The following is a 16799-nucleotide window of genomic DNA, read 5'->3' as shown; positions in this document are numbered from 1 at the left end:
GATCGGATTCCACTATAAACTGTAGGTACTTTAGTTGCGATTAGCTGTATGGGCTATTAATTAACAGATGTGTCTAAGGAATATGTCGGCCTTAGTCACTAACAAGACTACAAGATCGCCGCCACTCACACTACACTCATTTCAATCCATACTTGCCTTAAAATACCTACTTTTTATGGTCGCTATTTCAAATTAAAGTATTAAAGGTACATATCCGAAATTGTATAAATCGTTTTCCCTATGTGACCTTTAGAAATTCAACAATGGTGTTATGGGTTTATTGGTCGCCTTGGCATCTTTTGCAAGATAACAAAAAAGTAAAAAAGTCGTAACATATGTTTGTAAACAAATAATCTAAACTAGCACATTACAAAATTACAGAACAAAATACAAAATAATTAACCAATTTGGCTTATGCTCCATTGACATTTCATACTGAGAATAAATATTCCACGTATGTGAACCAAATTTATAATTGACTTTGGATACTGTACATAGCCATCTCATTTACAATATGTAAACCAGATATACGCGTACCATTGACTTTGGACAAGGCAAGTCGACCTTTCATTAATGTAAACCAGAATCCCATTGCAAGGTCCTTATATACTGCAAGGAGGCCCTTTTATTTGAACCATATGATCTGTTGATTTTTAATACGGTACAAGGAGACTTCTCATTTACGTAAACTAGATGTAGCAACGATTTTTGAAACTGCATGTAAATATCCCATATACAAGGTAAGTGTAACACTTACGGTAAAACAGACGTAAGTGTTACACCTGTTTAGAAGGCTTTGGCTCTAAAGCCCACGAGTTGACATCTCATTAACGTGAATTAGGTATAGCATTGACTTTGGATACTGCAAGTAGAAATCCCATCCACGTTCATGTAAAATATATGTAGCATTAGCTACATATATGTAATATGGTAGTGAGTCGGTGGCTCAGTCGGTAGCGTCGAGGACTTCGGGCCCAAGGCAGCGATGTCGTGGGTTCGGATCCTGGTCACTGCCGATAACATTTTATCAGTACAGTTCACCGTTGTTCTGTACCGGCTCACTCATTGCTTTGCTGCAAACGATCCACGCACGGGCGCTTAGTCTATGTGGACGGGCAAATGCAAGGTTAAAAGAGGCCGCCAACCTCTTTTTTTTTAAAAAAAAAAGCTTTGGAAAAGTATTGGGTACGTTTGCTTCGCACAATATTGCCAGCACACAACTGTATTGTAGACCTAGCCGAACACTAAATGACATAATATGACCGATAAAATTAATTTATTTTACGTGTTTTATATAGTTTTAAATAACTTCTTGAACAGCATTGTACGTGTAATTAAATTTACGGAAAGTAAATAAAAGAAACGTCTTATAACACTTAAATCATATAGTTACCCTTCCACGTATACTTACGTATAGAAGTGTTATAAGACGTTTCTTTTATTTACTTTCTCTTTCTGTATAATTTTAAAGTGACACTAGGAACAAAATCTGACTTTGCCCGGGTACAAATTATAGACCAAAACTATCACGCATTTTCATATTTTATTTTTAATGTCATAAAACAACCAAGAATATTAAAGATCGCCCTAGAAAACTCTGAAATGTTAGAGAGAAAAATTAAAACCTTTGCACGCAAGTTTTATTTAACACTAGGGGAAACCCGTCGAAATCGACGGTTACTTTCAAGGCTTACGTTAATTCATCTAACTGCGATAAATTGGGTGAAATACAGTATACATATTTTGAGCATTTAGCATTGTTTAAAGAGTAATAAGTGTAAAAACAATAATAATATTAATTGCGTTAGTTGCCAAATTTGTTGATCATTTAATGAATAAAATATTCCTCTAGCGAACCCTCTAGCATAGTTTTGGGAAATTGATTGTGGGGTTACTGTTAAAGCTGGGATTCCTTGACATGGGGGATGTCAGTTAGTTGTCTCAGCCTTATCAATAACATAAAGTTGTCAATATAATCTCTCTACGGAATGTTAGGTGTAGTGGAATACTTGAAGTGAAGTTGGCTTTTATTCTTGAACTGTTAGGGGCCTTCTAGTTCATATGGTCTTGCAGCTTCATTGGCAACAAATAATGCAAATGACATAGCAATGAGACATTTCCATAAAGCAAAGATACTGTAAATTGGCTGTTACGTATATATTGACGTTTACATATTGTTAATCTACGTACGGTATCTTATAAAGGATTATGTGATCTATTTTAAAAGGAATATGACCTTTCTGTCAAGCCTATTTTCTCTTTATTGGACCATATTTTACAGCCAAAATTTCGTGTTATTTTCAATAATGTTACCAAACCAGTGCGCCAAAGTCCGTAATATAGGCAGGTGCAAATAATTTGTCAATATGGGTACCATTTTAGGTAAGGTTTCTATGTTTGGATTTTATTAGACACAATAAGAGCAGATATTTCTACATAAATATTTTATATGTGTATTTAATATGATAAAATGTAGACAAAAGTGGTGAAAAAGGCAGACACCAACCCGTACAATAGATATAAGATAGTTCAATAAGACATAATTTAAGAATTGCTGTGATAAAAGTATTTTCCACTGATTTCGTAATGGACCGTTATATTGCAAAACATGACATGATAAAGAAGAAATTCCTGTGGGGCAAAGCCCGAAGATTTTTATTACAGGAATTGGTGAAAGGGGGTGTCTACACAAAAAAATACTTTATTTTGACACGTCGTTTGTAAAAATCCGTCCATTATTAACGGAGGAGTAGTGTTTTGTAGAAATCTCCTTCATGTATTATATATAAGGATGATCTTAAATATTAATCACCTTTCGACATACTGTACATAACATACTTCTTTTGGTATGAACATAACCCCATTGTTAAATACTTAAGGTAAGAAATCATTTAACAACATCGTAAAACAATGTAATTCCGACGATCAATAATTTTGTAAACAGCATGTAACGTTAGTATTTAAATGACAGTTTAACTAAAAATTAGTTACAGCTAGTATATTTAGATTATAATATATAATGCTAGAGGTGTTTAGGCTCTGCAATAAGTAGAAATCTTGAGGGCGGAAGAATGTGTACTCTCTAAAGACAGGGCTGCCACATATACAACACTAAATTATACACAACTGCATACATGATATACATATAACATCTCCCTCCTTTTGAATAGAACAAAACAATGGAAATCACTCTTACTTCTTAGGACTAAATGTCAACCGTTTTGGATTCATTACTACCCTACCTCTAGATGTTAAATAGCCGTCAAAGTTTTTTACAACGTCTCCCTCATCACAAACATCTGTTAGGTCTACACAATTCTCTTTAGAACTAACAGTTGGATTTCTAACTGTTAATCGAAACACCATCGATACAGTCTGTTGATCGGTTGTGGATCTGTTGGTACCTAAAAGCGATATTCACTACCGCCGGTTTTTGGGAAAAGTACCCGTACCGAGAAACGACGTCGACATGCGGTTGCGGATAGTTATTATGTATGTGTACGTACCAATAGAATATGGGCCAAAGTCCTAACATTAGGTACCGTCCAGCGATAGCAGCGCAATCGGGGTGAATCGTAACAATGTGATTTATCATTACAACGTCCAACAACGTTGGACACGTTGGAAAAGCGATTTTACCAGCATCAGATTACCTCTGCTACGTTCACTACGACATCTAAAAGATCAACCGACTTTATACATTTTAAGTGATTTATCACTTGACACAACTGCCATCGAAACGCAGTTTATGAATGCAAGCCTCGATTGTAGTTTATTGGTGACGATGATTGAATGATGTTTCCCAGTCCTATACAAAACTGATTAACGGTATATTTCCCGGTTATACAAACTCAAGTACAGTAGGCTACAATTAAAACACTCAAATTCGCCGGTTTTGTGGCTATGATGGTGTTGGCACTCAAACGGGTGGCCTGGTATTATTTATTTGTACTGCTAAATACACACACTGGATAAGATGCAAACTATTTTATTGAATAACTAAAAAGTAGAGTGCCTAGTATAATAATTTTGTAACGAACAAATACAATAAATGTAAAAATAAACAAAACATCTGTTTTTACCATTATTTGAAAATTGGCATATCAATTAAATCATATGTTTTAAGACAGATTCATAGTCATTTCTGAGAAAACCCGGTGTTTATAATCAAACCAGTATTTTGATTTGTTAACATATGTCAACGAGGAATCGAACAATTTGTCCCGCGTGCTGATGGCGGTCACAAAATCAGCGAACAATATCACTTTTGCTTTTTAATTTAACTGTTTATATAAATAATAGAGGTCTACGAGTAATGCTTTGGACTAGGCAATATTCTACCAGTGTAACATAATCTTCTACTCCTTTTTTAAGCTACTAGTTCGCAAGACTGAAAATAGTTTGTATCTATATCTATATAATTCGCTAAGCTGACTCCTCCCTCATTTTTTGGACAGATTTTGATAATTGAAGTGTCAAAAAATGCCCCCATATGTAGTAGTTTTGCAAAGTGTTTTTCATTTTTTGAAATCTTAATTAGTTTGGGCAGGATCTTCAATCAAATTTGGGGTTTCTCCCTTTAGGTTAACATGGGGAAATCAAAATATTTAATTTAAACGTTGGCTCCAATAAGAGGAAACGACTGGGCGTCGAAACTTGGTAGAGGTGTCCAAAGAAAGGTCTTGGTCTGTAGATGAGATATCAAAAGAAAAAAGGAGTAAATTTAAATTAAAAGTAAATCGCTTTGGGCTCTGCCCTAGAAGCCTTTAAAGATCCCTCACAGATTGGTTTACATTTTGTCCATGTGGATAATACTTTTTAATGAAACAGCTGTTAATTTTTAAATTGTGTTTTAAAACAACACACATTTACTTAATTGATTGTTAATTAATTGTCCAAAAGAAGTACTTGCAATGCTATTTTCCGATTTTAAAATTGTTTTTATCTGTTTCATGTCATATTTTTCAATATAACGTTTCATTATGATTTAGTGGAAATTCCTTTGATCACAGAACTCTTACAATAATAATTTCTTATTGAACTATATTATATCTGTTGCACGGGTTGGTGACTGCCTTTTTGACCACTTTTGCCTGTATTTTATCATATTATTCAAGACAGATCAAACTCGATACTACAAAAAAATTCAGGCCAGAGAGTTTAATTCACTTGGATTGTGACACTTATAATTTGGCTTATATTTCTCTTAACCAACAGATTATTAATCTGCAGAAGAAGTTCATTGTGCTCTTATCGTGTCTAATAACATCCAAACACAGCCTAAAACTTGCCACTAACCACTTGCCAAAAATGGCACCTATCATGACAAATTATTTGCAGCGGCCTATATTATGTACCGAGCCCACTGGGTTGTTAACATGATTGAAAACAGCACGACATTTTGTCTGTAAAAAATGTACAAAGAGTTACACTATTATATATACTAGTTATATATAATATAACAATATTAGTTATACTATTTAAGCAGTATTGCCATTCAGAAAGGTCATATTCCTTTTAAACTAGATCACATCATCCTTTCTAAAAACGTTGTTTAACAATGCATGTAAACGTCAATATTTACGTAAAGGTCAACTTAAATTATTTTATGCTTTTTGGAAATGCCGCATTGCTCTGTTATTTTCATTTTTGTTGCCAATGAAGGCGCACAAATATATCAACGAGGAGGTCCTTAACAGTCCAAGAATAAAAGCCAACTTCACTTTAAGTATAAGTATATTCCACTACACCTAACTTTCCGTAGACGAATTAGCGTAAGCCTTGACAGTGACCGTCGATTTCGACGGGTTTCACCTAGTACCATATAAGAGTTGGTTCTTCGTTACCTATACTATCTTATTTACCTATTAGCTTGTTTCTATCAATTAAATCAAAAGATCGTTAATCGCTTAAGCTAATTAAATATATGGGACTAGTGATGTTAAACTATGTTTTCCTTCTTCCATCAATTAAGTGAATTAAAAATGTTCTGCATTTTTAAATAAATAGAAAGATTGGTAATCATGGTTAAATAGAACCTGCCTTGTTTTGAGTTATAAACATGAAGAAAAGGTCAATTTTTACAGTTTTAACTTGACTAAAAAACTGTTTGTGATAGAAGTAAGTAAGAATTGAGTTATAAGGCCTATATTTAAAATATTATTTTGATGTCCCATACTAAAATCCTACTATACGATCACCTTCATTATCATTAATGTAGTTTCAAAGACCGTTAACAATATGCAGGGTGAGTTTTAAATGAGTTCCCCCCCTCTACTTTTTTCTACATTTCTTAATATATCAATTCCGGACCACATGAGATCATTGTAGAGGAGTAAGTACTTCATTTTGACTGGGTATACATTTTTGCCGCCATTTTGGATCCGCCATATTGGATACAAAGTTTTTTTGATCAAATGTGAAGGTATGATTATGACCCTATATTTCAAACTAAAATTTTACGCTGATTACAATGCCGCAATTAGTTTTAAAAAATCTTGATCCGTTCTAAAGTTATGAGGACTCTTTATACCTATATTTTTAGCCCATTTTAACATTGTGCATTTACAAACTAAGGCTATAATCTCAAAATAGTATTATATAAAGATAAGTATACACAACCATTCATTGTCGACCTATTTTGACTTGGTTATGACGGATGTATTTTTTTTGGCCGCCATCTTGGATCCGCCATTTTGAAATCTTACAAATTAATTGACATATGAAGGTGGTGTTGTGACCCATCATTTTGAACTACTTTTTTATGCTGAACTCAATGCCGCAATCCGTTTTTGAATATCAAGCTTTCTTGATGAAATATTAAAATTCTCTAATTTAAAATTTTAAAATTCTTAAAAACCAAAGATACAAATGAAAACGGATTGCGGCATCGAGTTCAGCATAAAAAGAAAGCTCAAAATGATGGGTCACAACACCACCTTCATATTTCAATTAATATGTAAGATTTCAAAATGGCGGATCCAAGAAGGCGGCCGAAAAAATTACATCCGTCATAACCGAGTCAAAATAGGTCGACAATGAATGGTGGTGTATACTTATATTTATCTAATACTATTTTGAGATTATGGCCTTAGTTTGTAAATGCAAAATGTTAAAATGGGCTAAAAATAAAGGTATAAAGAATCCTTATAACTTTAAAACGCATCCAGATTTTTAAAAACTAATTGCGGCATTGTAATCAGCGTAAACTTTTAGTCTGAAATAATGGGCCACAACCCTACTGTTACATTTGAAAAAATATGTGTATCCAATATGGCGGATCCAAGATGGCGGCCAAAAACGTATACCCAGTCAAAATGAAGTCCTTACTACTTTACAATGGTCTGACGCGGTCCGGAGATGATATCTTAAGAAATGTAGAAAAAAGTAGGGGGGGGACTCATTTAAAATTCACCCTGTATATATTTGAGCTTGGGCCGCGGTACACACCGAAAGCACGCACGGGTGACCGGTCTAGTCTAGTGAGACTAGTGACAACCAGCTGGCCACGCCTCCACGACACAGCTGATGGTACGTGACCGCGAGTGCACACTGTCGTAGTCGTAGCCGTCTCTAGTTCACTGCCCCTGTACACCACTTTTTGATTCTGTTCAACGGGTTTTCTGATTCATGTAGCCTACAGTATACTAGTATACTATACGTAGCCTATATGTACAAAATAGAAAACCGTTATCAGCCAGGCCCCACTCAATACTATACTAAGAACTTAAACAGGAATACCGATTGGTAGAAAATTTAACTGTGGATATTTTTATGTTTTACATTGAGTTAGAAAGAAATATCGTATACGTTGCAGGTGTCTAAGTCTTGTATATCATCATAATCGTTAACAAAATAACAATTAACAGTAAATTAATTAGTAACGTCATCCATATTAAAGCCGATGCTCGGTCTTATAAAGATAAGAAAACTGAAATGTCAAACAACGTTCAGCGTGACAACTGCGATCCAAAAACAGTAATAATTTGCTATGTACAAATGAAACTATATTTTATTCATACAAAAATGAATCGATAGTCCAGCCCGTACTATTTAAATAAGCATTCTACTCTCAAATATTTTGTTGGCAACCAAACAAATAACGTAAAACAACTAAAAATACTAAAATATAAATAACATTCAGCGGTTATATTCAAGATTATTGCTAAGAAACTAAATCAGTAATTGGTAACTGATAGTTGTTGTAATATTTAGTTTTCGAAAAGTTGGGCAATTTATTTCATTCAAGTTGGTAGCAATGTGAGGACTTAATGTGCTGACGATCAATCTTATATCCGTTAAAATATATACCCAGCAAACGTAAAGTACTCGGACTCATGAGGACCTAACGTTCGCATCGTGTATAAGATATATCATGAGTACTTAACGTTCTCCTCGTGTATATATATATATATATATATATACATATATAAAAATTTGAACGAATAGTGTTTTTGGCCTCTGGGGACATCAAAATGAAAAAGTAAATCGGTCCCGGGTCTAGGTCTTACCGTGCCACCTACGGTAATAGCTACTTCCCTATAGGGAAATTCGCTAAAAGGATATTGAAGACCAGCGATTTAAACTCAGATGGATTTCAAACTTACCTAGCTTGGAACTGTTCAACTTGCTGGTCCTGCAGTGTAGCGTCTTGTCCGTCGTCTGATGACAGCAGACCAGAGCTGACAGCCACTGTATGGGCGGTTAGAGCGAGAGCCCCACTGCTGGGAACATGGGAATTTTAAATTTACAATTTTTTTAATTTTCTCCGTTACTAATAATCGAACAAAAATACTTTTATATACTAAATTATTTGTTTTTTTAAGCTCTTTAAAAAGGTCTAAAGAGAAATTGGGAAATTTTGTGTTTTGAGCGTCAAAAGTGAGAAAAACCAATTTTTACCCCATAAAACCCCCCGTAAAGCCCCGTTCCCATGGTCCGATCGTGCTGGTTCGCGAACTCATTCAAGTTTATCCCGCTTTACACCTTTAAACCAAATTTCATCAAAATCGGACAAAAATTACTCAAGTTATCGCGTTCACGGACGTATATATATATATATTTATATAAGTCTTTATTATATAAAAATCTTGTGGTGTCTCTCTGTATGCGTATTACTAATAGGCGCATAAACTACTGAACTGACTGGGCTTAAATTTTACAGAAATATAGCTACCATACCAAGGACCATTATAGGACTATTCACACTTCGATACTGACCGTGGGCTTTGCCCCTTTGGCTTTAAAAGTTCTGAGTTGAGGATTTTAAAAGTAAATATTGATTGGTCTCCATGGCTGCCATGAGAACAAACACAATGTTTACAATTTGCTATGCCACCCAAATGTAAACAAGCTGAACTGTCAAACCACATTAATTCACAATGCCACAGCTGGTTTATAAATAGGAGGCATAAAATATTCTCTACAATCATGTTTATTTATTCTTATATTTGATGGTTCATTGATTATTTATTTTATGAAATTAGTGAGATTGTATATCTGATGCTGTATCTAACCCTAATTAATTATTTAAAATTTTGCTAATGTGAATAATTGTATTGAAAGAGTTTGGTGTAAAAATAGTGAAATTATAAAGTTCACATTTACTTGAATCATTTTAACATTTTTGAACAATTAACATGTGTTTAGAGTAGGGCACACACCTTAAAAATTGAAACATTTTTCTCAAGGAGATAATTAATTGTATATTTTTGCCATTTTCGAGAGAAATATTTTTCACACCATTAGCCTTTTCCCAAATTTTTAAATCATATTTTCATATTACTACCCATAGAGTTATGATATTTTCTAATCCAGAGGTAGCTACTACTCTATATTATAACTTTTTACACTTCCTGTAGATTTTACATTCTATTCTAATAATGAATATCTTTTTACGAGCGTTTCAAGGTCATTACATGTATAATTTCAACCAAGTTCCTCTTAACTTAACCTACCCTTGCAATAACATTGTTTGAATGACATTAAATTTACTAATTCTAAGCTGATATACAAATATTTCAAATTAAAAACAACAATAAAAAAGTTGTATATATGCCTTTGCCTTTGGTGCATAAATATTAGGAGCTATAAATAGTAGGACTAAATACTAAATAGTCCTATTATTTAATAGCTAAATAGTATGTTTCTGTTTGTTTTGTTTTAGTAGTAAGAGTATTAATGTTTTTGTTTGTTCACATAGTATATAATAAGTTTTTTTTTATATTCAATGCTGAGTGAGCAATGCTTTTTAGAAGCAAGATCACCTGTTTCATTTCATTCAAATTAAATGCTTTACCATAATATTAACCAGATGTTGTAAATTATTGTTTGTCTATGTTTTATTTTATAATTTAAAAGTAAGTAAAGGATTTGAGATTTTTATTTGTTTATTTTTTGAAAATGTTTTTTAAATGTAATTAGAAAGTTAAAAGTTTTTGATATATTAAGTTTTATATAAAGTTTTTTTTGATTTATTGGAATTTAATCTTTTTTAACATACATGTGGGACTTTCGGATATTAAAATGCCTAAAAGAAAAAAGAGCAACCTCTCCAGTCGTCCTGCTAAGGCAAGGGCAATGGCATCTTTGCGAGAAAGGGAGTCCTTTCAAGAGAGACAAGTCCGTCTGCAAAAAAACGCAGAAACTACAGCACTACAACGATTTTCTGAAACTTCAGAACGTCGTCAGGCTCGATTACAAACCAATGCTAACAGCATTGCTTACCTACGGTCCCAAGAAACTCCTCAACAGCGTCTGCTACGTAGAGAAGAGGATTCAGTAAGACACGCAACTCATCGTCTGTCTCAAGCCCCAGACGAGCGACAAGAACAATTACTACTTGATGCACAGAGACATGCTGCACAGCGTTTAACTCAAACTAATGAACAGCATGAAGCCAACCTACTCGCTCGAAGAAATGACAGGCAACAATTTATGACAAGAAAGTGGGATTCATTTAAACACATAGCATTTAATTATGACCCAACAATTGATTACAAAAACCACAATCTTCTTTCAATTGGACATATTAATAGTATATGTAGGCATTGCAGAGCAGCCAAGTGGCCAGGAGAATCTGTTGGAATGTGTTGCTCAAGTGGCAAAGTCAAAGTTACTCATTTGGAAGAGCCACCTGAACCCCTTCTCACTTTGCTCAAGGGAGAAACAAGGGAATCAAAAGATTTCTTACAAAATATTAGAAAATATAATATGTGTTTCCAAATGACATCTTTTGGAGCATCTGTTCAGACTATTGTTCCTCATTTTCATACTACTTTTACTGTTCAGGGACAAGTTTATCACCGCATTGGTAGCCTTCTTCCTCCTTCAGGAAAGCCCCATAGCTTTCTACAAATATATTTTATTGGGGATCAGGACATTGAAACAGACACACGTTGCAACAACATACCTGGTGTTTGTCGTACAACGGTCGAAGATATACAGCAAATGTTTCATGAAGAAAATCAATTAGTACGTTCTTTTAAAACTGCTATGGAACTTCTTCCAACAGATAACTACAAAGTTGTGATTCGTGCTGACCGCCGTCCACCTGGTGAACATGAACGCCGGTACAATGCTCCTACTGCAGATGAAGTGGCGATTGTCATTGCTGGAAATGAGTTTGAGAGCCGAGACATTGTATTAAGGAAACGTGATGGCAATCTTCTCCGAGTGTCTGAAACTCACCGCTTCTACGATGCACTACAATACCCACTAATTTTCTCAAAAGGACAAGAGGGGTATCATTTTGGTATCCCCATGATGGATCCAAATACTAATCTCCCTACAAACAAGAAGGTTTCGTCAATGGATTTCTATGCGTACATGTTAATGGTACGCGAAGACGATTTTAATACTATCTTGAGGTATAGACAGCTCCTAAACCAGTTCATAGTTGACATGTACGCCAAAATAGAAACTGAACGCCTACTGTACATTAAGCTCAATCAAAAAAAACTTAGGGCTGAGAGCTACGTGCATTTGAGAGATGCTTTGAACAATGATGCGACACTGAGTGCTAATGATATTGGCCAATCTGTTATCCTTCCTTCAAGTTTTGTAGGATCTCCGAGGTATTTAAGTGAAAGGGCACAAGACGCTTTGACCTATGTTAAAAACTACGGTCGCCCGGACTTATTTATAACTTTAACATGCAATCCAAAATGGCCCGAAATATTGGAATCCTTGCTTCCAGGGCAGAAAGCAACAGACAGACATGACATTGTTTCACGTGTGTTTCATCAAAAAATAAAGATTTTTGTCGCAGTGATCAACAAAGGGGAAGTTTTTGGCTCTGTCAGATGCTTTATCTACACTGTAGAGTGGCAGAAACGTGGATTACCTCACATCCATTACCTCCTTTGGTTATGTGAAAAAATCCGTCCTAATCAGATTGACAGTGTCATTAGTTCTGAAATCCCAGAACGTACCTCTGATCCGGTTCTTCATGAGTATGTACTGAAACATATGGTACACGGACCTTGTGGTGCTTACAACCAACGGTCTCCATGCATGAAAGACGGCAAATGTACGAAACACTACCCAAGGCCCCTGATTGAAAACACCCAAACAAATGATGATGGTTATCCTATGTACCGTAGACGGAGTCCACATGATGGTGGATTCACGGGTCATATTAATATGAAAGCTGCTGGAAATGTTGCTGTGGAGATAGACAACCGCTGGATTGTCCCATATTGCCCAACTTTGATTAAGATCTTCAATGCGCACATCAATGTAGAATACTGCAGCTCAGTTAAGGCCATAAAGTACGTTTGTAAATACATACACAAGGGAAGTGACCAAGCTGCATTCAATTTGGTGAAAGGCGCACAATTAGACAATCTAAAGGATGAAGTGACTATTTATCAAACCGGACGTTACTTAAGTAGTAATGAGGCTGCTTGGCGCATATTTGAATTCCCAGTGCATGAGAGGAAACCAACTGTGACTCATCTATCAGTACACCTAGAAAATGGTCAGCGGGTATACTTTAATGAGGAAAACATGAATGAAAGATTGCAAAACCCACCACCAACCACGTTGACTGCATTCTTTGATCTATGCCAAAATGATGATTTTGCAAAAACACTTTTGTATCATGAAGTTCCACACTATTTCACTTTCAACGCAACCGAGAAAGTATTCAGGCGCCGAATTCAAGGAACACCTGTCCATGGTTATGCAGATGTTAAATACTCAGATGCATTAGGTCGTGTATATACTGTTCATCCGGCAAACTTTGAGTGCTATTGTCTTCGTTTGCTTCTTCATAAAGTAAGAGGCCCTACATCTTTTCAGCAACTAAGGACAGTAAATAACCAAATTTGTGGCACATACAGAGAAGCCTGTCAGGCCCTTGGTCTGCTTGAGAATGACAACCATTGGGAGTCAACGATGGAAGAAGCTGTTCTGACTCGCTCAGCTTCTCGTGTACGCCATCTATTTGCAATATTGATAAGTACGTGTGAGTTGTCAAGCCCTATAACTTTGTGGGAATCATTCAGAAATGATTTGTCTGATGATATCTTACATCGACACAGGGAAGTCGTCCCTGACCTTCAGTACAATGACATAGTTTACAATGAGGCCCTAACGAATATCCAAGAACTGGTGAAGTCTATGAGTGGGAAAGATTTAAGTTCGTTTGGCTTACCCGCTCCAAACTTATTGAATGGAATCAACCCTGAACTTCTAAAAGAAATGGCATATAACATCGACGATATGCAGCTCCAAGTACAAGAGATGTTACCAAAACTTCTACCCGAGCAACGAGTGGTTTATGATACAATTTTAGAGAGGATTGAGAGTAGAAAAGGAGGAATTATCTTCCTAGACGCTCCAGGTGGAACAGGTAAAACTTTTCTTATAACTCTCATATTGGCTAAGCTGAGAAAAGAAAATCACATTGCTCTTGCGATTGCATCCTCTGGCATTGCTTCAACACTTCTACCTGGTGGAAGAACTGCACATTCTGCATTGAAACTACCACTTAACCTAGCAACTGCTGAAACCACACAATGCAATATCAGCAAAACCTCTGATCGAGCTGAAGTCCTCCGACGTTGTACATTACTGGTGTGGGATGAATGTACAATGTCTCACAAACGAGCATTTGAAGCATTGAATGCAACACTTCAAGACATCAGAAATAGTCAAGATTTAATGGGGGGCTTAGTTGTTTTGTTGTCAGGGGACTTTAGACAAACCCTACCAGTTATCCAACGTGGAACTCCAGCAGATGAAATCAATTCCTGTTTGAAAAAGTCTGTCCTATGGAGTCATATTGAGCAGTATCACTTGGTTCAAAATATGAGGGTAAGTCTCCATAACGACTGTGATGCCAGACAATTTTCAGGTGATTTGCTCAAGATTGGTGAAGGTAGAATGAAAACTGACCAACATAAGATGATTTCCTTCCCAGAAAACTTTGGTCACATGGTTGCTTCTGCGGAAGAGCTTATAGCAAGTGTGTTTCCTGACTTACAAAACAACCACTATGATCCTGAATGGTTATCCTGCAGAGCAATTTTAGCCCCCAAAAATGACGATGTGAACAAAATAAACAGCAAAATTATGAACATTATTCATGGTGAAGTTAAATCTTATTTGTCCATTGATTCAATTACAGAAGAGGAGCAAGCACTACACTACCCTGTTGAGTTTCTTAACACCTTGGAACTGCCTGGTATTCCCCCGCACAAGCTTGAATTGCAATTAGGAATCCCAGTAATACTACTTAGGAACTTAGAGCCACCTAGGTTGTGTAACGGTACTAGGCTTTTAATTACATCTTTAAAAGAAAATGTCATAGAAGCTAAGATTTTAACTGGTTCTGCAAAGGGGGAAGAAGTACTCATTCCCAGGATTCCCATTACAACAGCAAACCTACCCTTCAATTTTAAGCGCCTTCAGTTCCCCTTAAAGGTTGCTTTTTCAATGACGATAAATAAAGCACAAGGACAGACTCTACAGGTTGCAGGCCTCTATTTGGAAACACAATGTTTCTCCCATGGGCAATTATACGTTGCTTGCTCACGTGTTTCTAGTGGAAAAAACCTGTATATTTTCACAAAAGATAGGAAAGCTGTAAACATTGTTTATAAGTCTGTATTGTAAATATATATTTTATTTTAACATGTTCATATTAAAACTTTTTCACCTCCCTTGAGTTTACTTATTTTACAATGTTTTTAATTTCAGATTTCAAAAAGCACCATTTAAACATACATCTACCCCGGACGAAGGACGGGTACTCAGCTAGTATATATATATATATAAGTCTTTATATATATATATATATATAAGTCTTTATATATATATATATATATACATATATAAAAATTTGAACGAATAGTGTTTTTGGCCTCTGGGGACATCAAAATGAAAAAGTAAATCGGTCCCGGGTCTAGGTCTTACCGTGCCACCTACGGTAATAGCTACTTCCCTATAGGGAAATTCGCTAAAAGGATATTGAAGACCAGCGATTTAAACTCAGATGGATTTCAAACTTACCTAGCTTGGAACTGTTCAACTTGCTGGTCCTGCAGTGTAGCGTCTTGTCCGTCGTCTGATGACAGCAGACCAGAGCTGACAGCCACTGTATGGGCGGTTAGAGCGAGAGCCCCACTGCTGGGAACATGGGAATTTTAAATTTACAATTTTTTTAATTTTCTCCGTTACTAATAATCGAACAAAAATACTTTTATATACTAAATTATTTGTTTTTTAAGCTCTTTAAAAAGGTCTAAAGATAAATTGGGAAATTTTTTGTTTTGAGGGTCAAAAGTGAGAAAACCCAATTTTTACCCCATAAAACCCCCCGTAAAGCCCCGTTCCCATGGTCCGATCGTGCTGGTTTGCGAACTCATTCAAGTTTATCCCGCTTTACACCTTTAAACCAAATTTCATCAAAATCGGACAAAAATTACTCAAGTTATCGCGTTCACGGACGTATATATATATATATATAAGTCTTTATATATATATATATAAGTCTTTATATATATATATATAAGTCTTTATATATATATATATATATATATAAATTTGAACGAATAGTGTTTTTGGCCTCTGGGGACATCAAAATGAAAAAGTAAATCGGTCCCGGGTCTAGGTCTTACCGTGCCACCTACGGTAATAGCTACTTCCCTATAGGGAAATTCGCTAAAAGGATATTGAAGACCAGCGATTTAAACTCAGATGGATTTCAAACTTACCTAGCTTGGAACTGTTCAACTTGCTGGTCCTGCAGTGTAGCGTCTTGTCCGTCGTCTGATGACAGCAGACCAGAGCTGACAGCCACTGTATGGGCGGTTAGAGCGAGAGCCCCACTGCTGGGAACATGGGAATTTTAAATTTAAAATTTTTTTAATTTTTTCCGTTACTAATAATCGAACAAAAATACTTTTATTTACTAAATTATTTGTTTTTTTAAGCTCTTTAAAAAGGTCTAAAGAGAAATTGGGAAATTTTGTGTTTTGAGCGTCAAAAGTGAGAAAAACCAATTTTTACCCCATAAAACCCCCCGTAAAGCCCCGTTCCCATGGTCCGATCGTGCTGGTTCGCGAACTCATTCAAGTTTATCCCGCTTTACACCTTTAAACCAAATTTCATCAAAATCGGACAAAAATTACTCAAGTTATCGCGTTTACGGACGTATATATATATATATATATAAGTCTTTATATATATATATATAAGTCTTTATATATATATAAGTCTTTATATACATATATAAGTCTTTATATATATATACATATATAAAAATTTGAACGAATAGTGTTTTTGGCCTCTGG

The 16799-nt window shown here is 35.4% G+C and overlaps 1 protein-coding gene across 1 annotated transcript; it reads left to right on the top strand.

Moving 5' to 3' along the window:
• Positions 1–11493: 11493 nt before the first annotated feature.
• Positions 11494–15236, top strand: LOC128993196 (uncharacterized). Its single transcript, XM_054416957.1, has one exon. The coding sequence runs from the start codon at positions 11494–11496 to the stop codon at positions 15118–15120; it is 3627 nt and encodes a 1208-aa protein (XP_054272932.1). The 3' UTR covers positions 15121–15236.
• The last annotated feature ends 1563 nt before the right edge of the window (positions 15237–16799 follow it).

The sequence above is a fragment of the Macrosteles quadrilineatus genome, unplaced genomic scaffold, assembly GCF_028750875.1.
Source record: "Macrosteles quadrilineatus isolate MER2022 unplaced genomic scaffold, UCM_ALF_1.0 Scaffold_4__1_contigs__length_99947679, whole genome shotgun sequence".
NCBI lineage: Eukaryota > Metazoa > Arthropoda > Insecta > Hemiptera > Cicadellidae > Macrosteles > Macrosteles quadrilineatus.
The sequence above is the reverse complement of the archived record's forward strand: the minus strand, read 5'-3'. Positions and strand labels throughout refer to the sequence as shown.